We start from the raw sequence: 21,939 nt of genomic DNA, 5'->3' as shown, positions 1-21,939 counted from the left end.
AAACGGTTTTGCACATCCGCCATCTTTATTACTCGGAGAGACTTTTGTAGTCCAAACAACTCAAGGATGCCGAAGTGGAGAGATCAAATTGTTCCGTTGTTGGATGCATCAATCCACACAACTCCTCACACCGTACCCCAGCATCAGAACCATAAAAAGGTGCCCGGTTAAGTTTCGTTTTTCAGGACAAAGTTCCCGCGTCTGTGTGCAAAGTCTTGCTTAATCAAGGACGAGAAATCTCGTCAGTATAGAAAAGGATTTGCAGAAATTTTTTGTTTGATTGAGGGGTCAGTTCCTTCGATTTATGGAAACGACGGACACGTAAAGCTTGAGATGACACATTGCGTGTCTACGATGCCTTCGTTTTTATAGCAATAGCATCAGTCTTTTTGCTGATTTTAGTGCTGTGCGTTCTATATTTTCAGTTCTTGTTGACGTATTTTTAGTAGTCGTATCAGATGAATTGTGTCAAATGTGCTGTTTTATCCTTGGGGGACCACAATAATGTGTTGAACGCATTCGTTAGCTTCTCGCTAATGCTAGCAGTTAGCATTAGCTTACTTCTTAGCTTGACTGCAATGCTTGTTTACAAGACATTTTCATAAATTCATAAATATTGAGGAGACCACAACTGAATGAGTAAAACGGAAGAATTTATGAATGTGATATGCAAGATTTCAAACAAGAAAACTTAAATCTTTTTTTTTTTTTGTGGTAATAGGCAGAAGTGCACATTTTAGTAGGCAGTCTTTACAATTGAAATGATCAAGTACATCAGGAAGCTTACAAGTTCTTATGCTTATGTCCAGCACAACCTGATGCAACAAACAGCTCGGTCATATAGGATTTACAAATTGGTAGACCAATCTGCGTGACACATCCGGCTTTCGAATGATGCCCTTCTTGTAGTACTGACGTATAGATCGACTCAGTTTGTCATAGTTCATTGCTGGGCGGTTCTTTCGGATGCCCCAAAGCCTGGCCACATGAGCCGAGTCTTCTATTTTGAAAATCCCTATGGACACATTAGAGAACTTATATACCTTGAGAAAAATAGAAGTACAGTATGTGAACAGTACACCATATGTTGTTGGTTCACATCTACACTAGTGACACACAGCCCTACAAGTACCGTATTTTTTTTTCCAGATATGATCTTTTCTGGGTGATTAAATAACGACTGAATAGGAGAAATATAGACATTCAAAGATGTTACATCAGTCAAACCAAACCAGCTCTTAATCAAACTTAATTTACAATGGTGTCATGATATCAACTTTTTTCACTATTTCAGTGGTTTGATCTCATTCTCAGAGCTAACAAATATTTGAAATGGATGCCAGTTCTCTATGGCTTACCCTTTTCTTTGTTGATCCAGCGAATACAGCGGCTGTAGTTGTGCGGCTTGAGGAGCAGCTCCCGGAGGAACTGCCACAAATGGATTGGCTGACTAGGGCAGTTGCACCAAGAACTGTCATTTGCTAAAAATATTTTTTTTTAAAAAGGAGAGGTAGAGTCTCAGGCAACGCATTCATAGCTGTTAGTGGAAATAATGTTGTAGATCTATGCACAAATGTATAAACCTGTCCAAGATTTACCTGACTTAAAGTCTTCTGGTGGCCACAGGTCCTTCATTGCTGCAGCTAATGAAAAACAACACAAAATTGAATTCAGTAGCCGTTTCCAAAATACATCAAACATCTTTCTCTGCCCTCTAGTTTGCCTCTGGACATCACGGCAAGGTTCAACTTTGCACCTGCCTCGATTCTTACCAGATCTCCAGATGTCGAGATGAGCATATAGTATATCTCCAAACTGCAAGGAACGTTCTCTGAAGTTAGCCTCTGACATGGAGCACAAGTCCCTTCCACTCAGCTCCTTGAAGAGCAGGCTCATCTGTGGCAGTCCGTACAAGTGCTCTGTCCACAGCAGCCACTTGTAAACGTGCATGCAGCTCCATTCTTGCGGGTCTGTGGAGGAAAATTCAAACAAGAATAAACACAACGAGCCACATTATGTATTCCACAGGGTTCAATGCTGGGGCCCCTTCTGTTTTCATTACTTTTGTTGCCTCTGGGTTCCATTTTAAAGCATCCTTCCACTACGATGCAAAATTTCCACATAAAAGTAGCTGTGTTTACTGCATGGTGACGTAGGCCTTAAAGGGGTCCCTGCAGATGACACAGTCAGATCTATAGTATGTTCTTCCGAAGCAAAAATGACACTTTCTCCTTAGTGTACTCTCCTTGTGTTCTGCCGAGAGGAATTCAAAGACTGGATGACAGTACAGTAATCCCTCGTTTATTGCGGATAATTGGTTCCAAAAACCACCCGCGATAAGTGAAATCCGCAATCAAGTCCCAAGTATTTAACTCCCAAGTTCAAGTAAAGTTTCAAGTATTTACATTTTTTTTGTCAAATCCAATTAAAAATGATCCAGTGACTTCAGTCCAAGTTGCAATGACTGGCGTCATGACATTTGTATGTCTGCTTATTTCTGGGACTGAATGTGCTGTCACACAGCAAACAATCAGCATCACCAAGAAAGATTTTTAGGCTGTCAGTTCAAAAGGACCTATTAGGATTGTCTGTTTGCACAAGGTGTGGAGCTCCCCAAGGGTTGGGTCATATTGATAGCGAGCGCAGTGCAGTGTTTCGAGTTTAGCCAATAATCTGACATGGAACCAGCAGTTGTACCTGGTGCAATGTTGAGCAGCTTGCAGGCTTTCGTGACGTCACTTAGCACTTCTGCCACCACCATCGATTGGACCTGCTCCAGACAGTAGTCCTCTGCTTTACCCTGCACATCAATGGGAGGGTTCTGAGCCGGGCTGAGTATGGGCGGGTTTGGCTCTGGACGTCCAAGACCTTGAGCAGGAATTGCGGCAGCCTCTGCCATCCACAGTTCTTCACTCGCTAACTCTTCATAATCAGTTGGGCAGTTAAGAGATGGGAGGCTCAACAAACTGTGGGAAGGTTTGATATCCTCGAGCTCCTCCGCCCAGTGAATTCCATCGTCGTCAAATGGAGGACTTAGGCCGAGAGATGAATGTCCTCTGGAGCTCATGATGTCATCATAACCTGAACTCCCCATCCTCAACTGCACGCAAGGCTGCAAAAAAGCAGATTATTTTGTTGACGCACTTTGACAATGCTTATGATAGTTGTTGGACCAAAAGAAAACACATTATATTGGACAAAATTGTTCTTACGCTGATATCGGGAAAGAAAAGAAAACAAGGTACAATTCTGTTTTTAGTTGAGGTAGCGGATTACAATGAGCCTGACTTATATAGTTGAATGCTCCAATGACTGCCGTTCCAAAGTTTGGCTGCAGTGAAAACTTGCTCTTCTGGATATTCCTTCATCCAAAATAAACAATATCTCTCTCTCTCTCTTTTTCTCTCTCTCCCCTCACAGAAGTATGCCACAGATGAATTAATCAAAAGCAAGGGTCACCAATATGGAGCCCCCAAGGACCTTGTAAGTCGCCCGTTGTCAGCGTGTTGTAAAAATTGTTCACTAGAGATGTGTGTAATTCTTTGCATTGCTATTAAAAATAAAAATCCGATTCCAAAAGTGCATATCAAGTCAGTAATCAATTTGAATGTCAATGTTATGATGAGATTCATCTTCGTAATTATATACTGCAGATTCTTTTGTTCAGACAAGTAAAAATATTTAAGATGTTACCTGCTTGACAGTTTCGACTGTGTCTCCAGTCATCCTCAGATGCGTCCTCGAAACTGTCAAGCAGGTAGCAAATTTTTACTTGTCTGAACAAAAGAATCTGCAGTATATTGAATGTCAATGGTCGCATAAACAAGTACCCAAGAAGTAGTTAAAAAATGTTGGTGACCCCTGATCTAAAGGTTAACTTGCAGATGTGAAATAATAATGAATGGGAATTTCTTACCTTATCTGTTATCCCAAAGTGGCTGCCAGTGGAGATCAGTTTCCTCTCCTGATGCAACTGCTCCACCTTGTCTGTGTCCTTCCCTGAAATGGTTTTGCGCTCTTCTGGAGCCCTTAAACTCACTTGCCTCTCGGCAAAAATAGCTGCAGTGTCAAACGGAAGTTCTTGTTGGTTTAGAGCTGTTTTGCTTCAATCCACGATGACCCCTGAGACACCTTGTTTGGTCCCTGGCCCTCAGCAGAACATGCCTGACTTGTAGTTTGACATCTCAGTTGTGTAAAACGGGGTGTGACAAAATCAGGGAGGGGCTAATTTGGTCAAAACTTAAACGTAATCATAATCAGTAATCATTTTAGAAATGTTTCTCATGTAGACAAAAGTACATTGTATTTAAGGATTGTTAAAGCACGGATCACAATGTTTGAGTGAAAAATATATTAGTAGACCAGGTAACTGGCAAAATACAAACAAACCCCAACTTAGGCCTTAAGAGCTTTTTATTTTGCCAGCTTCTGTATTTCTATAAATAATCTGTTTTTGGTATCAATAAATGAAACCAATACAACTATTCCCACGAGTTGTTTTGTAAAGTTGCAGTCTCATTGGAAAGTCAAACAACAAGAAGTGGCAGAGTTAGGAAGAAATTGTGTCAATGTTTGCTTTGACTAAACAGTGTTGAATTATTCTAAAGAGCTGCTCATATTATCCCCCGATTTTAAAAACATTTTTTATAACAGGTTTGCACAACTTTATATTTATCCGCCTCCACATTTCTCTTGTGCTCCTCAGATCAGCAAGCATTTCCAGGTCGTTTTTAGTGCTGATGGACAGGAGCCGTTGAGGAGCCCCATGCAGACCAGTAAGCCTCCAGGCAAGCAAGTAACCTGACTCCTCCCTCCAATAAATGGAGGGCAAGAAAAGATCTGATAACATGTTCAGCTCTTCCTCTGAGTTTGATGCCAAAACTTTCTCTCTCATTAATTTTTTTGTTCATGTTTCAATGAGCCAAATGAGAGACATGCATAACTGTCCATTTACATACAGTATGACTACGCCTATGACAAATAAAATATGAATTTAGTTTGAAATCTTGCACATTAACTGCCACCCCCTTCACAATAATTATGACAGCTTAGAAAAAGGCTAAGGTGTTTAGTTCAAGTCTGGAACATTTTTTCCCCATTCTTTTGGCATTTTCGTAGTCGAACGCAATTAGACATGGGGGCTTGTGCTGTTGTGGTACACTTATTTATTTCTTTACTGATCATATACTATTGTATTTATATTATATATTCTTTACATTATATTAGTTATATCCACTTATATGTTATTTTACACTGCCTACGCCACAACTTAGACCTGGTTTCATCTGGTCTCGAGGCTAGTCTACTTTCTGTTACCGACTTATCAGGTGTGCCGCAGGCGTGTACAGTAATCCCTCGTTTATCGCGGATAACAGGTTCCAAAAACCACCCGCAATAAGTGAAATCCGCAAAGTACGGTCACCAACAAGAAGTACTAGGCAGGCTAACGAGTTAGCGGAAAGATGCTATTTTGTGATCGTGCTAACACGCGAAAACAGACTTCTAAAGGAATGTAAACGAACATTTGGAGCAATATCACATTGTCCTAAAGGTTAGACACGTTTCCTCAATTTAGGAGTTTTATTTAGACTTTTAAATGTTTTTTTAATTTGGAAAAAAATCTGCAATGTAGTGAAGCCGCGATAAACGAAACGCAAAGTAGCGAGGGATCACTGTATTTCAGACAACACAAGGCATTTGAATTTAGCCTTTAGGCTAATGTGATAACTTTGACGCGGGGGGGAGGCTTTATTTGAGCGTTCACGCCAAGGAGCAGTGTTCCATGTTTGTTTGATGCAAACAAGAAAAAAAAGCCTTCAATTATCAGTGATAATTTATTCATACAAACATTCATCAAACTTACAAGAAAAAAAAAATCTTTGAACACACCCTCGTCCTCAAGCATGCTGCTGTATGTATAACTCATCATTGGTAACTTCAGACAAAAACACATTGCACTTGACAAGTCACTACCCATTTTTTATCTCTTTTTGGCATGCTTCGCTGTTAGCTGGTTTTGTCAAAGTTCACCCTGGTTTTAGGGTTCACAAGATGCAGCCGCATGGAAGATGCTCACCAGTCAAAGTACTCTTAAAATTAGCTGTAACTAACACTCTCAGAGTCAATTAGCCCTTCGGAACTCAACTGTAGGAAGAAACACACGCGCACACGCACGTACACACAAGCCTGAAGAGGTCATGTTACTCAGTGCATAGATCAGCCAGTCCAGTGCTGCGAAATATGCAGCAAAAAAAAAGACACCACCACCATTGTTGTCGTGTCTGTTCTTAAGTAACGACGGGATTGATGATGTTTGCATCCATCCAAGGAAATCAAAGATGCAGAATAGTATTCAACACAAACACAAATGTGAGGGCTATTTAATCATTTTGCCAAATGTTTTTTCCTTCTCAACATTCATCAAATACATTCAAATTAAAGGATATTGTGCAAGCGCTATAAAATGAAAATGGGCATGATTTGACTTTTTTCAATAATGCGTTGCAGTTCATAAAAACCGCAGTCCGGTGATATGGATAAATTGATTCTGTCGATAGGGAATTGCGATAAATCACGCAATTCCTGAGCTTATAAGATGGAGACATGATTAGAATAGGTGTCAACTATAAAACAGCATACACGTTAAAGAAAATAATTCAAAGGCAGCACGGTGAAGCGCGTGTTTGTTAGCACATCAAAGGTTGTGAGTTTGAATCTCAGATTTCGCTGCGGAGTCTCCAGCTTCTCCACATAATTGTGTGAATATTCTCTGTATATTCTGGCTTTCTCCCAAAAAGATACATGAGTTTAATTGAATGCTCCACAGAAAAAAAGGTCGTTGTCCAAATTGTCTCTACATTGGATCAAAAGCCTATGGCTCTTATTTAGTAATATTTCCTCACCAGATGACTTGTGAAAAAATTGATTTTAGTCAATGAATATTACTTTGATATTTAACTTAATTCCATACAGCAAACCAAAGTTTGGGTTCAATCATCCCACACTAGCTTTTCCAGTCTAGTTCTGATGAAAACCAGTGTGAGGCATCCTAAAGAGTGCAGAATATAAGTTCTGTAAAAATTAAATTCTCGCAGTAATTCAAACGTGGCTGAAAAACTCGGGTACGAACTGTGTGAAGCGGCCCAGTACAGTGAACATGACACCCTCTAGTGGAAGATCATTGTAGTGTATTCTATTTCAGAAACTATTGCTTCAGTTTTAATGGGTGACCGATTGGGTGGGTGGGTGATTGTGTATAAATACACTATCTGGCTTAAGCTTTTCATATTTTCTGGAGTCTCTGTGTATTAAAAAAATAAGACATGCGTTTTATGTAATGACCACATTATTTTTCTTTGTTAAAGGGAAACTTTCCCGAAACCCAAGCAATCGATACGTTGGGCCATCAAAGCGGAAACCGGAGAATAAATTGGCAAAATAAATGGCTTTTCTTCCAAGGTTTCACCTTGAACTCACACTCACAAGAATACACACCCAATTTGACCAATACACGTAACTTTGCAGTCCGACTACTAAATTGTATGAAAAGAAGAAAAAAAAAGTGATCACTCAAAAGACTCAATTGCGCTACTTTTTAACTTAGCATTCACGTGAGCATACAGTGGTGGTGGGATGTCGGTGGATCCGACTTCAGAGACCTCTGCTGCTCAAGAGTGCCGCTGCAGGGTACAGTTGCTTTGCATAAATTGATTACAGACTTTCCTGCAGCAACTGATAGAAGAACCTCTTCCTTCTCTCATCCACGTGGTAGGCTCCAGAGGCGTTTATTACTGCAGCTTCTCTAGAACTAGTCCCAAAATTCATGAGTGACCAAACGGGGAAGGCTCCTGTAAACCCTGTAATGAGAAAGAACAAGTTAGGCAACATCAAGTGTACAGACCAAGGATTTTCATTTACAATATCACAACTGAGCTCGTGCAGACTTGTCAAGCCAAAATGTGGGCTCAGGCTGTTGGAGGGGAACACTTGGCTTTAATTTAATCCCACTTGAAACCTGAAGTATAAAGTGGACATTTCTGGTGATGAAAAAAAAAAAAATGAAATTGACCATATGTGACATATGGCATTTCTGTCAGACAGTTTGGAAATCAAAAATATCCTTGTGGGCCTTGTGTCACCTTACCTGGTTATAAGTGACTATTGACAGATTGCTTTGTAGGCTGTTTGCTACTATGTCCACAGAGTTGTGTGAAAGTCCATTCTGATCTGGCTGCAACTGGTTTGGGCTCCCCTGCCAGTGTTCCTCTGAGACTTTATGGCTGCCATCGTGGTGGAGGTCGCTGTTGCCGTTGGGCCATTTGCTTTTCTCCGGTGAGGCGAAGGGGTTGTAATCTCCCTCTACGTTGCGATGAGGTTGGGTGTTGAACTCCGCTTGGAAAGATGAAAGCTGCTGTGTGACACCAAGAAGGCCGCCGACCTCCACGCTCAGGATCACCCAAATAATATCTGTTCCAAAAAATCAGGGTGGATTAGCCTGATTGGTGCCTTGCAACAGTGGCTATGTATTTTGTTTGGTCACGCCTACCTCCATAGTAAAGTCCTGTCACTGTACACATTCTCCAAAGGCCCTGGTACATACCAGGAGAGCCTGGGCTATGCATAGGCACACTCACATCCGTCATTTCCTGAGGGGCTAGAGACCGGACCGTTATCATGTTTACATGACCAAACTGATCTCCTTCAACATACTTCAGGCAAACCCCAGGAGGCCAAGACTCTGCACCTAGAAGACAGGCAGGAATGAATGTGGCGCTATTTAACTTGATGTAACATTCATGTAGTACAAACTGCAAAAAAGGGGGAAACCCCCAAAACTCTTCTAGATATTCCACTGAGAAGCACATCAGAGCTACTTAAAATGGTAAATCCTCTTTTAAAAGATTTTACACCTGAGAGATATACTGCATGACTGTTGTGTGGGCTTTACCTGTGTTCTGTATCCTCCAGGTCTTGGTGAAACGTGTGTCAGGCGGAACTGATTCCCCTTCACCAATAGTCACATCTTTCACAAGTGACATGCATGGCGCACTGATATTAGGACTCTCAAAGTCATAGTAGGCTCCAATGGCTGCTTGTAAATTCCTGAAAAAGGTAGTCACACAACATTGATTAGCACTACTGTTTTTCATATTAATTTCATAGCTATCAATTATAAAGACTTCTAGAAGCTTGACTGCTTTTGTCATCAAATGTGAACATGACTATTGCATTAAATGTTACGAGCCAGTGAGATGTCACACATTTGGTGATGGCCAGGAAAATATAGATTTGACACATCACAAAAGAAAGAAATAATCCCAGACACATTTCTTTGCATTCTTTTTGGGTGGTGACTCGGGTTATTTTGCTCGATATTTTAATATAAATGTGTCTGCAACAAGCAGTAGGTGACAAATCAGGTCTTTTCTCATAATTCAATTTTAGCAGAGGGCAGAAATGCTTTGAAATGAAAAGAAGCAAATCCTCAGCATAGACGTCGGCGTCACTGCAACGTTAGCTCCAGACAGTCAAAAGGAGCATTTAAACATTGACTTAACTTGCCATATTTCAGCCCACTAAATGTGTGAGTGGGTGTTTCACGTGACGCGCTCGTCATCCATAAACCAGCAGATCTTATTTTTAGCAAACTGGTTGCGAGGAGCGCTTACAACGTTGTCACGTGACTTGCGCTAGCTCACAGCCGAATGTTGACACGACAGTGTAATAACAATATTTGTCTCCAAAGCAAAGTACAATCTACCTTCATTCATACATTGTGTAAATTGTAAGCTTATACTGTTACGTTAACATCTAATAACATGGAATGACAATTGGTCCAGGCTTGCTACACGTTTCGGTTTTGGCTGCCAGGTTACATAACACAGGACTCATGAGCAACTATCCTTCCGTGGATTAATGGTGTGTTTCACGAAACCCACGCAAAATTGGCATCTCGTGAAAGATATAGTAGATAGTTATTGCGTTCAGTTTAGCGAGTTTAACATGGGTGGCAAATATAATGATAGCCGTGGAAAGCAATAGATGAGGAAAACTACATGTATTCGTTCAGCTAACGGCGTAACTTTGTATTGTGACCACATAGTATCTAAATTCCTTTCAAAGTTAGCGTCAGCAATTTATCTATCATATATGCTTGTTCAAATAATTATCATAACATTATAGCATTCGATCTAACACACGCTACATTGATCAAAAAATATTCCCCGAGTATAAATATTGTCTTCCCTCCGCGAAAGTAATGTTAGCTGGCAAGCGTGCAATAGCTAACACCAAGTCCGAGCGACAGGCCAATTCAGTCCCCGAGCTCACCAGTTGGTCATGTCCAGAAAGAAGGCGCATCCGGCGGGGTTAAGCTGAAAGCCGAGCAGCCTCTGGAACTCCGAGATGAGGATGTCTTTGTCCGTTGTGCCCATGCAACTAAATTTCTGCGTGAGCTCCTGGTCTACGTCCAGGTCCATACCCTCCATCGTCACTTCGCCTCTTGAAAATGAAATTCAAAAAAGAAACTCCTTTTACAGAGGCAGGCCTGCTTTTGCCATAACAAAACTGTGAACAACAGAGCCCAGTGCGCATGTCACAATCGCATCGCTCACCTCTGACACCGCCGAGGCCATGTGACTGGGAAATACTACGTACCAGGCAAATAATAATGATAATCATAATAAGAATAGCAAAAATCATCATCATCGAAATATATGAATAATAAAATTAAAAACACGTATGTACCTACATGTACACAAGAACACATACTTTTCTGCTGTGAAACCTTTTGTTTGAAGCTACCCACCTTTCATGTGAACTAATGTATTTGAACAGATATTATTAATAAAGTAACCTAATTGAATGACATTTAATATTTGGTGGCATAACACGTACTTGAAATTTTGCTATCATAAGAAATCATGAGCATGATGTGTTTTTTAACATATGATATAAAAAGTGTTATTTACATACATAAAAAACATTAATAAATAACCTTTCATTTAAAATGTGTTATTTCAACCCTTTGCATCATAATGCATAGCCTTGTCCCCAAATAGTTCTCAAAAGATTCCAGCTTCCGGTTTTAACAGAATACGTACCGTGTTTACCTATAGGTACGTATTCTGTTAAAGCAATATATACATATATATTAATAATATATATGCGTATATACGTATATATTGTCCCGACAGATGACGCTATTGCTTCTTTAGTGCGGTTTATGGTGGCGAGCGTGAGAAAAAAAGGTGAGAGAGAGAGAGAGAGAGAGAGAGAGAGAGAGAGAGAGAGAGAGAGAGAGAGAGAGAGAGAGAGAGAGAGAGAGAGAGAATGCTCTACGATGGGGAGCGAGATACTAACTAGCCTAGCAGCATCGCCATGGCTTTTAAGATACCCCCAGCCAGTGATGCATTCTCAATAGAGCGTTTTCCAAGCTAGTAAATGTTGATATAAATAGAAACCCATTCGGCAGAGATACGGTACGACCACAGCAGCCTCAGCAATGGCCGGGATTATCAAAAAGCAAATTCTGAAACATTTGTCAAGGTAAGTGTCATGTAGGATAGCCTGCTAGCCTTGCAGGATGCTGGCTGGCGGCGTCAACAATCACTATAAAATGCTTCGCATCGGCAGTTGATGTGGCACTTGTTTTCTTTTTTTTCCTTTTTTTTTTTGTCGAACGTGTTTAAAACGTCTGCTTGCAGAATATCAAATGAGCAGAGAAATTACAATTATGCGTTAGAAGGCACATTCTTTATGAAACTTGAAAGCCCGTCTTTTGAATGAAAATCGATTGAATTAATCTTGGTACCATCACAGTTTTCCATTACATTTTTGGTTGGTGGTACTGCAGTGCGTTAGCGGATTTAGAGATCTAACTGTATCGTCGAAAAGCCTAACAATAAATAAACGTGACATATTTAAGAAAGAATCACAAATTCTTGATTTCAACTGATACCATATTAAGTTATTCGTTTTATCCCTACTTAAGTAATATTTAGATAAGACATCAACAATTGCATTAATGTAGGATAATGTGGCTGTACTCATTTCTAGCGGTTTGCCATGTATTCAAAGCCAGTCCAGCATGTAGTAGTCCCATTAAGTATTTTAAAACGGATCCTCTTTGTACATTGTTTAAGATCAATTTTAGAGCTGTTTAATTTTCAGGCCAACAGTTTTACAGTGCATATTTGAACTCATTTGAAGCATGTTAATCTTAACATTAATCTTACCTTAATCCTAAATTAATCGTAACGATTAACTTAAGTTACCAGAGCCGCTATAGTCTTTGAACTAATGTTGTTTTTAATTCCAGCAAATCAAAGTAGCAGAAGTGCAAACAAACCCGCATTTTTGTCTGACATTTGAAGTTTGTTATTGACCAAGTGTTCAACTGGTCTGTCAGGTCTGTCAGGCAGGTCACTGTGTTGACTAACAATTTTGCACAATTCTCTGAAATGTCACGTTGATGCGTCAGAATCCTGCTTTGTGTGTGAACTGTAGAGATTGTTGCTTGATTGCTGTTGCGTTGCCTTTTCCTTTTAATTCTGTCATTATTTTATTGGTTCTAGTTAACCAAGCTGTCTAAATATAAAATTGGAGTGTTTCTTTGGTGTTAAAAAAGCCCTGAAATATATTGTTGAGATTTTTCCCCCTAAATCTGTGACCTGATATTGTCAGATAAAAAAAGTAACGATTGTCTTTGGTCTGTTTATTCTTCTTAGGTTTACCAAGAATCTGTCCCCAGACAAGATCAACCTGAGTACCTTGAAGGGCGAAGGGCAGTTGTCCAATCTTGAGCTTGATGAAGAGGTTCTGCAGAACATGCTGGACCTGCCTACCTGGTTGGCCGTCACACGTGTCTACTGCAACAAAGCCGCGATCAGGGTGAGTCACTTTCAAAACAAGACAAGCTGACAGCTCTATTGGTTTGACCTATGAAAGCACCTTTTTCATTGGTTGGTAACTTGATTCAATGACCTCTATAAATCATGATCAAAGTAGTGCTATGTCATTATTGGATACTTAATTGGATTTAACATGTTGAACTGGATTTAACTTGCGTCATGCCTGGTGAATACAATGAAGTGTGGAATCCTGCACAAAAAATTTTGTGACGGCCTTGACTGACTTTGACTGACTGCTATCTTTGCAGATACAATGGACTAAATTAAAAACAAGCCCCATCTGCCTGGTAAGAAGTTCCCTCTATTTTCCAGTATTTAGTTTTCATTGCAAAGGTTGTTCTCTATCTTAAGTAAACTTTTTTTTTTTTTTTTAAATAACATCCTCAATTCTACTCTCTTTTCCTCTTTTGTGCAGTTTCTGGATAAAGTGGAGGTAGAAATGAGGACATGCGAGGAGCCACGTCCTCCCAATGGCCCCTCTCCTATCGCCATCACAGAAGGCCAGAGGTAAGCCTCCAGAGATCCTGCTGAAATTCAGCACATTGCCTCACCTTTGCCGCCACTCTTCGCAGCGAGTACGGCTTTGCCGAGAAAGTAGTGGAGGGCATGTCTGTTAGGATCAACTCCATCACCATCAAAGTGCACGCTCGGGCTTTCCATGCCTCCTTTGAGCTGTGGCAGTTGCAAGGCAACAGCCTCAACCCCAAATGGCAACGCAGCGACCTCCGCTTCACTCGCATCACAGACCCAAAGAGAGGAGAGGTACCAGTGCAATGCTTTACTCAAATCCTTTTCCCATCAACGACTGTCAGGTTTGCTGTGTGTGTTGTGGACCCATTCGTTCATTCGTTCGTTCACTTATTTATTTCTTATTTTTGTTTTCTGCAGGTGTTGACCTTCAAGGAAATTAACTGGCAGACTTTGAGGATCGAGGCAGACGCCATCGAGAGTGACGACCAGGATTTGGGTAGCACCCCGTTGCGCCTCATCACTAACCAGGGACGCATTCGCATTGCTCTAAAACGCAGAGTGAGACATTTTCCACTTCATTTGAATTTTTATCTTCCATCCATCCATCCATCTTCTGAACCGCTTAGTCCCCACGGGGGTCGCGGGCGTGCTGGAGCCTATCCCAGCCGTCATCGGGCAGTAGGCGGGGGACACCCTGAACCGGTTGCCAGCCGATCGCAGGGCACACAGAGACAAACAACCATTTGCACTCGCACTCACACCTAGGGACAATTTGGAGTCTTCAATCGGCCTACCAAGCATGTTTTTGGGATGTGGGAGGAAACCGGAGTGCCCGGAGAAAACCCACGCGGGCCCGGGGAGAACATGCAATCTCCGCACAGGGAGGGCCGGAGGTGGAATCGAACCCGCACCCTCCTAACTGTGAGGCGGACGTGCTACCCAGTGCGCCACCGAGCCGCTTGAATTTTTATCTTTTAAAATAATTTTTACATGAGGTCGAAGAAAACGTGCACAAAACAAGATACATTATTCTGTATTTTTTATTTATACTAATGTAATGTGTATGTGAGGATAAAAGTTGCCGGTTTTGGCATGAAAGCCCCTGAAAAGTATCATCACTGCCATTCGTGCATTTGGATCACAAATGTTTCATTGTCCCATCCAGATAAAGGACTGCAACGTGTTGGCTTCCAAGCTGCTTTTCATTCTGGATGACTTGTTGTGGGTACTGACCGACTCTCAGCTCAAAGCCATTATCCGCTACGCCAAGTCGCTCAGCGAGGCCATGGAGAAGTCTGCTCAGCAGAGGAAGAGCATGACTGCAGAGTCCCTGCAGGTCCTGCTGCCTATTGTGATCTCGTCACGTTGAACCTTCAAAGTCCTGATTTTGATTTTATTTGTTTTGTTTTCATTTTTAATCTGAAAACACATCTCAAAGATTGCATTCCTTTTTCAAGAACATAAACACGTTAACTTCAAATGTGAGCCCAAATAAATTTTTTATTCCTAAATATTGACAATTAGCTTTATTGTATTGCAGACTGCTCCGCCATCACCTGGGCTCCACAACCTTTGGGCCCAGTCAACACCCGCTCATATTGGCTCACCCAACAACATGAGTCAATATTTTGATCGCTTTGATGTGAAGGAATCTTCTTACCACACTTTCATTTCCCGCTTGGACCTTCATGTATGCAACGACAGTTCCTCTGTAGCTGAAGGTACGTTCGACAGACTTGGGTTCAAGTATAAAGGCCCAACAGAATCACTTTTAACTGCTACAATACGTATATTGACAGATCTAGAAGAACCTCCAGGTTTGCAAGGTGCAATGCAGTTGACCTTCAGGAAGTTGGGTTTTGACTACTATCCTGTTCACCGGCAGGGTGAGTGCGACGAGCCCTTATTTTACGATTAAACTCACTTCAGCCACTCGTTTTTGATGTCTACGTTTAACTGGCGCTTAATGTTGCTCCGCCACAGCCGATGGATGTCGACACTGGGAACGCCACAGCGGAGCTATGGAAGCTCAGGCGCAGTGGGCAGGCAAACTGCTACACGACTACCAGATGAGAGCAGAGTCGTTCGGGTTTCCGGGTCCGTGTACCGAGACGCCCGAGCCACACGACGATTCCCCCGCAAGGACGCCTCGAGGTATGCATTCAGAATTTATTTCACGTACTAGATGATACACACTACACTAGCACTGTAACAAATTATTTTTTTTCTTACAATCAATTATTCCATCGATTAGTCGTGTAAACATAACTCTCCACGATTGTTCGGTGGCGGCTTAAGGAGGACTTAAAACAAATGAAAGTTCACACTCAACTATTTTGTCTCTTGTAGTCAAGAGGTGCGCTTTCTTATTTCAGATGGAACAACAAGCCCAAAGTCAAATCTCTCTGACAAAGAACAGTCAGCCAGAAACAACTCCGGCGCCAGTCCTTCGAGCTCAACTCTGAAGAGTTTGCGATCAAGCTGCATGGTGGTTCGGATAGACGACGTTGACATTCACCAGGCATGATTTTATCATTCCCTCATTTGATTTGCCTGTTTACTGTCGTGCTCTGCAAGCAGGTTGCTATTTAAACAAGCTACAAAGTCGAGCAGATATTTTTTGGGGTGTGTCAAATTTCCATTTATTCAGGTCGGTTTGGTCACATGCAATAATACTGTCATGTTTTAAAAATGTTTTTCTTTTCATACAAAACAACAAAAAATAAGCTAAACATGTCATTACCATTTTTACTTAAATGGAAAATTGAAAAAAAGGTACTACACTGAATTTGTTTTTTTTTTTTATCTAAGTGTGTTTCACTTGTTATTTTCAGGGTTATTTAAAGGAGCTTTTAGTTCCCCTTTGGCCTGAGTGAGACCCTCAAGGGGAAATGTTTTTGGCTTTTTTTTTTTTTTTTTTTTTTAAAGAAAAAAGATTCATGTTTTCTTTTCTCTTCCTCACTCTCAACATATTTTTTAATAATTGGTAGCATTTGCCTAAAATTCTTATGATTATTATATTTTTCATTTTTCATTCAGGTGTCTACAAAGAGCCGCCAAAACAAGAAAACCCAGCCACTGTTGTCATGTAATCGTAAAGTTTTGCATCTGCCAGATAGTGTACCAGCAGTTCATCTGCAGTTTACTGAATACTACTTTCCCAACAACCCCAGTTTCTCAGGTAACTGACTTGATTTATTTTTATTTTATTGTGCTGTAACACAAAATCAGATGAGTTAGTACTGAAATGTTTAGCATGAATGAAGTCTACAATGTATTTGCATCAATGTACGTTTTTCCCTTAATTTCATAGTACTTTGACTTTATCTTGAGAAATTTGAACTAGACTTGAATTTAAACCTTGTTTTATACTTGCAGTGCCAACCTCGAACCTGTACGGCCAGGTGAATGGCCTCCAGCTGTGTGTTGACCCAGAAAGTGTCTTGTGGATTAATCTGTTTTCAAGAGGGCTGCTACACACTCTGGACCAGGTCAAAGCTTTCTACCATTTGCAAGACAGCAGCAAAGCAGACGAGCATGTTGACATCCGTCTGGATGCAGCTCAGCTCAAGGTGAGTTGTGATATTCGTTTAAAAAAAAGGCGGAATGGTTATTTTTGTTGTTGCTGCTTTCTTTAGGTGGTGATTCCCTTAGATTCTTCTATATTGGACCATCCAGAGCGTCCTCGGTCCCTTTCTGTTACTGTACCTCAGATGGCTCTCAGCAACACCCGCCACTGTCCCCACGGCTCCAAAGCTGACCTCAGCATGACCTGTGACACCTTTGCAAGCTGTTCCTTCTTCCAGCCCGAGCCGCCATGTCCTTACCCCAGAGACCGTAGTGCCTTCTGCGCCATCCCCTCCATTTTCTTCCAGCACTCCCAAGAGCCTTCACCGACCGTTCCGAAACAACTGCGATCCCAAGACGTCTGGTCCCTAAGCCTGTCCCGTGTCGCGCTAGGTTTCGATGGAACACGAAGACTCCCTAAAGGCAAAACGCACCCTTTTGTGGAGCCCTTTGCTGTGTCCGTATGGATGTGCAAGCCCGCTGCCTGGTTCGGGGATTCATCACATTACCCCACCAGCCCAAGCGAGGGCCATCCGCTCCCCTCTGAACAACTTGCCCACAGAGATGCCGCGCTTGCTTTTGTCCACGTCATTGCTCACGTCATCACGCCGGTCAAGATGTGGCTCAACCACTACCAATATGTTGCCTTGCTGAGAATGAAGGACGCCATGGCGCGTTTGGGAGTGGAATTAAGTCGGGATCTAAAGGACATGAAGCAGAGTTCTGACCAAAAGTCAAAACCGACCTCGGTTTGTCTTGCCCTGCTTTTGGACTCAGTGGAGGTGGGTCTCCTCTTACCACCAGCCGGCACGGACCACGAGGAAGAAGTCCCCCATACTCCAGAGACCGACAGCCCCAGTCTGACGGACTCCGACATCTCCCCTGCGCATCATTCTACAGATTTGATCCCCGAGGACAGCGGTTTAGAAAACGGCGTGTGCTCCCTCAGCACAGCCCACGATGATCAAGACGGAACGGTGGAGGAGGCTTGTGAGGCTGTAGAAGAGGCACTGGAAGGTGATGTCTCGGCCATCCTTGAGGACACCCCAGTCCTGTCACCTCAGTTCTCACCCGGAAACTCCCCGAGCCTCTCCAGAGAGCCTTCCACCTTCAGCCTGGAGGGAGAACTATCAAGCGCCATCAATGTCACCAAAGATGTGACCAAAGATGCCATCAGTGCCTCGCTGGACTTAACCAAAGGCGCCTTTTCAAAAACAAGAGACGCCTTTAGCATATTGAGCCGTGGCTCCGGGATGAGCAAACTGTTCAGTCCGCAGACCAAGTAAGTGTGATTGCTTTCCCGCTGAGCTGTTGTCAATTTAATCAGGCGTTTCCGCATCACAGGCTGACGCTCTTAACGAATGCGTGTGTTTGACAGGGAACAAGTCCAACATCCAGAGGAGCCTTCCCCCTCCCTGGTGTCCAGCCTACGGCACCAAATGATGAAGCAGTCGCCTTCCCTGCATTCTCTTGACAGTGCCATCTTGGATGGCAGTCTGCCAGATGAAAACCTGTCTGTGGGAAGTGACACCAGCGACAATTTTGTCGTTCTCATGGATTCAGGTACTTGCAATGGTTACATTTTTAATGACATGAACTACCACATACATCCAGATATGTGTGTGAGTGAGTTGGCTCTCATTAGTGCACGTCTAAACCTTTTTGTAAATCGGGCCTTCAGCGTGTTGTTTGACGTTTCCAGAGTCCGGCGTAGATTCCGCACGCGCCAGTGTCAATCCTTCAGGCAGCCCTGCTCTTGGCACAGAGGGAGGCTCATCAGCTGATCTCAGCAGCTCCTTGTCATTCAGTACAGAGGACGTGTCTGCGGATATGGTTGGTGTTTATATTCAGGGGTTACACATTTATGGAATTGCTCAACAGATTTTATTTTCACAAGTAATTATTCCGGTTCTTTTTTTCGTACGTTCCTTGTAGTCCTCTGTGTTGTTACTTATTCTAAATGGGACATCCTGCACTGTGGAAATAAAGGGAGAGGACCAAGTTATTGCTGTACAAGCCCAGAATCTAAGCTCTGTACAGATGGGTAACATCAGGGTTTTAGACCTGCTGGCTGGTGTCATTCAAGGTAAACTTGAACTGCTGCTAACAGACACACTGCTAACAACATACAACATGTATGGGTCACCTTGCCCTCAACTTTCCCTTTGTGCAGCTCCTGCCTACAAGTTGAATGGGCAAGGTAGCAGAGGCTCACCCGCAGTCCGTATGCGAGCAGAAAGTGGTCCATCTGCGGCACGACGCGCTGAAACGAGCGAGTCTTTGGGTTTGCTGGATGTCAGAGTGCAAGACTGCCACGTCGAGGTGTTAACCTCCACCGTAGCAAACATCGGACCTTTTCTGGAGGATGAATTTAGCGTGGATGGTCAGCCGATGAACGTACACGTCAGCAACGTAACCATTACAATTAAGGTGCGCCATTGAAGTCATTTTTTATTTAGAAATGTTTCCGCATCAGCACAGATCTAATTAAAAGGCTGTAAGGCGTTCTTTAATTGATCGTCGCTCTCGTTTTTCTTTTTAATAGGACGATAGCCCGAGAATTTACCCAACAGCTCCTCAGCCAACTTCAGCCACATTTGTTGTCGATCAGCTGCTTCTCAAACGCGGCGAAGATGGAATCATGAGGCTCAAAGGTGGGCATGTTATATAGTACAGCAAAAGTTTTGCTGATTTTGACCATTTTTTTTCCTTTGTAGCTGAAGGTCTGGACAGTCCAAAATATTCCTGCTCTGGTAAACAGCAGAGTGAGGTAAGCCATTTCCATGCTGGCACAACCATACACACCGAATGTTTTACATTTGTTAGACTAGTTGTGAAATCGAATGAGCCAATCAGCAAAAAAGTCAAAAGCAAATGTCTTATTTTGATTAAACACTAAAGATAACAGAAATCAGAATTGTTACGTCTGAGAGGCTGAAATCAAAACGATGTGGACAACGTCAGTTGAACGTAACCACTCTGCTTAAATGTAGGAAAACTAATCTCATAATGGTGCCATTACAGAGGCAAAACCTGCAGTCCGAGCTTTCGGATGCCCAGATGGCCCTCACGCAGGCCCTCAGTGACCGAGATCGCCTCCTACTAGAGATAAAGAAGTATGACCCTGAGTTTAGCCTCTGAGCCTCGCGGCTTTCATGCCTCTATGCTGATCTTGTCGAAGAACATCGTCAGAGGCCACTACTACTCTTTCCAAGCACATTTGGAAAGTCAAGCTGATTATATGATGACGCTGCAATAATTAGGCAGTGCAATTAGCCTACTAAAGTGGAACATGGTCCGATAACTAGCTGATTATATGATGACGCTGCAATAATTAGGCAGTGCAATTAGCCTACTAAAGCGGAACATGGTCCGATAACTGGTAGTTTGGTAATTATCTGGACAATGACAGTTTTTTTTTTGACTCAGTGGATTTGAAATAAAACGTTCAAATATTGACTTTTGAAGAATTTCAAAATGATTGCATTGCAATGCTTTGTGCGGCACATGTTATGATGATCGCTATTAAAGCTAACGTTTTGACTATATTTTTTTACGGAATAATTTCAAATCCATTGTGAGATTCTATTGAAGAAATGTATTGCTTTTCACTAAGTCAATGTCCAAATAATTCCTAGCCAAGTACACTACGCACTGTACTCTTATCAGACAGTGATTCAATTGTTTTCTGCCCACATGGACAGTAAACTCATTGTATGGTTTTTGTATTTGTCATGCAGCATGCTCCGTTAGATACCATCAAGCTTTAAATTCTTTCCACTTGATAGTTTGTGGCGTGGATATTAAGATTGATTGCGTGTCAAATACACACTAATCGCATGACTTGGTACTGTAGTTTGTACAATAGACGTATTTATTTATAAAATTATAACGTAGCATCTCAAGTCGAATACAACAAAACTGTTTTTTTTAAAGCGTAATACATTGGCATATGCAAGTCGAAGTTCACCTTGTTGCCATCTTCACAGTTTATTATTTCCGTGCAGTGTTGTAAAGGTTACGAAAAGTATTGTATGCATTTTTATTTCGGCGCCTTTGCAGCTTGTAAGGAAACAAGCTGCTAGTGTTACTACCTGTGGACACTTGACGGTGACAGCACACCGAGCTCGTTTGTTTACTTGTATGCGCGTAGGACGTATCGACGCAATTTTTTGGTTCACTAACACTCACAGTATTTTGGAACCATAAGATGTCTTTGCGGTACTAATTATGCATGCTCATGCAGTGTCACGTAAAGCACTTTTCTGAACATTCAATAATCCTGTGAATTAGAATTGATGTATTAGAGCAAATGCTTGCGTTTTCTATTTAATGCAGAATAATGACGTAGCCATTCATTGTAACACGTTATTCATTACATGAATGCTTTATTGAAAATGTTGATATCTTCTCTGTTGTCATATGTTGTACGGTATTTTTGCCTCCTATTTATTGCCTTTGGAGAGGTGCGCAATTTACAGACCTCTCAGGTCACTTGATCATCTCGGCCCACAAGGGAGACCTCTTGTGGTTCTAACTCGCCAATGCACTCCTGTCAAGGTTACTCCGCTGCCTTCCAGTAGTGGATGTAAAGAGGAATGTTACATTTCTAAGCAATAGAATGATCAAGAAAACGTAAATGTAGATTATCTCTGCCCTCCAAAGCAAATGTGTACTGCAGAAACGAGTGGCCCACTAAAGAGGATTTCTTTGTGTGTTTTCTCTCGAATGCATGAACTTCCAAATATCAAGGTGTTGTTTCCTTTGCACTTGTGTGAGTAAAACCACAGAATTTTTCACTCACTTTGACAAAGTAGCAAGATGGCAGGTGTAAGTGTTTTGAACCCTGCGGACATTACTTGTGTGGAATATTACAATTTATGTCTTTATCACTTAAGACTAATATGAAATTGGTTCTGTGAACCATTAGCGAGTGTAAAGTATTTTAACAGAATAAATGAACACTTGCTGAACACATTGAAGTTGTGCT

At 41.9% G+C, this 21,939-nt stretch overlaps 3 protein-coding genes across 9 annotated transcripts; 1 reads left to right on the top strand and 2 right to left on the bottom strand.

Annotated features, from left to right (window-relative positions):
• Nucleotides 1-817: 817 nt before the first annotated feature.
• On the bottom strand, nt 818-4,175 carry LOC119119443 (SAM pointed domain-containing Ets transcription factor-like). 3 transcript variants are annotated; one of them, XM_037245802.1, is made up of 7 exons: nt 3,917-4,175; nt 3,694-3,746; nt 2,698-3,112; nt 1,773-1,970; nt 1,584-1,643; nt 1,359-1,481; nt 818-1,015 (listed from the first exon to the last, which is right to left on the bottom strand). In XM_037245802.1, the coding sequence occupies exons 2-7, from the start codon at nt 3,724-3,726 to the stop codon at nt 837-839; spliced, it is 1,008 nt and encodes a 335-aa protein (XP_037101697.1). In that variant the 5' UTR covers nt 3,727-3,746; nt 3,917-4,175; the 3' UTR covers nt 818-836. The 3 variants fall into 3 exon arrangements, with proteins under 3 accessions (XP_037101697.1, XP_037101699.1, XP_037101700.1); XM_037245804.1 differs by having other exon boundaries at nt 1,599-1,643; XM_037245805.1 differs by lacking the exon at nt 3,694-3,746.
• Nucleotides 4,176-5,820: 1,645 nt separating this feature from the next.
• On the bottom strand, nt 5,821-12,789 carry LOC119117720 (protein ILRUN-like). 3 transcript variants are annotated; one of them, XM_037244204.1, is made up of 6 exons: nt 12,771-12,789; nt 10,330-10,500; nt 8,948-9,102; nt 8,546-8,743; nt 8,144-8,466; nt 5,821-8,014 (listed from the first exon to the last, which is right to left on the bottom strand). In XM_037244204.1, the coding sequence occupies exons 2-6, from the start codon at nt 10,485-10,487 to the stop codon at nt 7,922-7,924; spliced, it is 927 nt and encodes a 308-aa protein (XP_037100099.1). In that variant the 5' UTR covers nt 10,488-10,500; nt 12,771-12,789; the 3' UTR covers nt 5,821-7,921. The 3 variants fall into 3 exon arrangements, with proteins under 3 accessions (XP_037100099.1, XP_037100090.1, XP_037100107.1); XM_037244195.1 differs by lacking the exon at nt 12,771-12,789 and adding an exon at nt 12,237-12,361; XM_037244212.1 differs by lacking the exon at nt 12,771-12,789 and having other exon boundaries at nt 5,821-7,856; nt 10,330-10,607.
• On the top strand, nt 11,303-21,926 carry uhrf1bp1 (UHRF1 binding protein 1). 3 transcript variants are annotated; one of them, XM_037244128.1, is made up of 21 exons: nt 11,304-11,547; nt 12,729-12,891; nt 13,160-13,198; nt 13,327-13,418; nt 13,484-13,673; nt 13,800-13,940; nt 14,548-14,718; nt 14,923-15,103; nt 15,182-15,268; nt 15,366-15,536; nt 15,758-15,903; nt 16,422-16,563; nt 16,761-16,954; nt 17,021-18,231; nt 18,328-18,512; nt 18,652-18,782; nt 18,885-19,035; nt 19,123-19,379; nt 19,495-19,603; nt 19,667-19,719; nt 19,974-21,926. In XM_037244128.1, exons 1-21 carry the CDS (start codon nt 11,504-11,506, stop codon nt 20,088-20,090), a joined length of 3,975 nt encoding a protein of 1,324 aa, XP_037100023.1. In that variant the 5' UTR covers nt 11,304-11,503; the 3' UTR covers nt 20,091-21,926. The 3 variants fall into 3 exon arrangements, with proteins under 3 accessions (XP_037100013.1, XP_037100005.1, XP_037100023.1); XM_037244118.1 differs by having other exon boundaries at nt 11,303-11,547; nt 18,885-19,379; nt 19,673-19,719; XM_037244110.1 differs by having other exon boundaries at nt 11,303-11,547; nt 18,885-19,379.
• The last annotated feature ends 13 nt before the right edge of the window (nt 21,927-21,939 follow it).

Source organism: Syngnathus acus, chromosome 2 (genome assembly GCF_901709675.1).
Source record: "Syngnathus acus chromosome 2, fSynAcu1.2, whole genome shotgun sequence".
NCBI classification, from domain to species: domain Eukaryota; kingdom Metazoa; phylum Chordata; class Actinopteri; order Syngnathiformes; family Syngnathidae; genus Syngnathus; species Syngnathus acus.
The sequence above is the reverse complement of the archived record's forward strand: the minus strand, read 5'-3'. Positions and strand labels throughout refer to the sequence as shown.

Coding starts and splice junctions, on each gene's coding strand:
- uhrf1bp1 (XM_037244110.1), top strand. CDS start 11,504: ATGGCCGGGATTATCAAAAAGCAAATTCTGAAACATTTGTCAAG. Junction 13,674..13,799: donor CAGACCCAAAGAGAGGAGAG/GTACCAGTGCAA, acceptor TGTTTTCTGCAG/GTGTTGACCTTCAAGGAAAT. Junction 16,564..16,760: donor CAACAACCCCAGTTTCTCAG/GTAACTGACTTG, acceptor TTATACTTGCAG/TGCCAACCTCGAACCTGTAC.
- LOC119117720 (XM_037244204.1), bottom strand. CDS start 10,487: ATGGAGGGTATGGACCTGGACGTAGACCAGGAGCTCACGCAGAAATTT. Junction 9,103..10,329: donor TTTCTGGACATGACCAACTG/GTGAGCTCGGGG, acceptor TACCTTTTTCAG/GAATTTACAAGCAGCCATTG. Junction 8,467..8,545: donor GACAGGACTTTACTATGGAG/GTAGGCGTGACC, acceptor TTTTTGGAACAG/ATATTATTTGGGTGATCCTG.
- LOC119119443 (XM_037245802.1), bottom strand. CDS start 3,726: ATGACTGGAGACACAGTCGAAACTGTCAAGCAG. Junction 1,971..2,697: donor GCTGCTCAACATTGCACCAG/GTACAACTGCTG, acceptor TTTCCTCCACAG/ACCCGCAAGAATGGAGCTGC. Junction 1,016..1,358: donor CTGGATCAACAAAGAAAAGG/GTAAGCCATAGA, acceptor ATGTGTCCATAG/GGATTTTCAAAATAGAAGAC.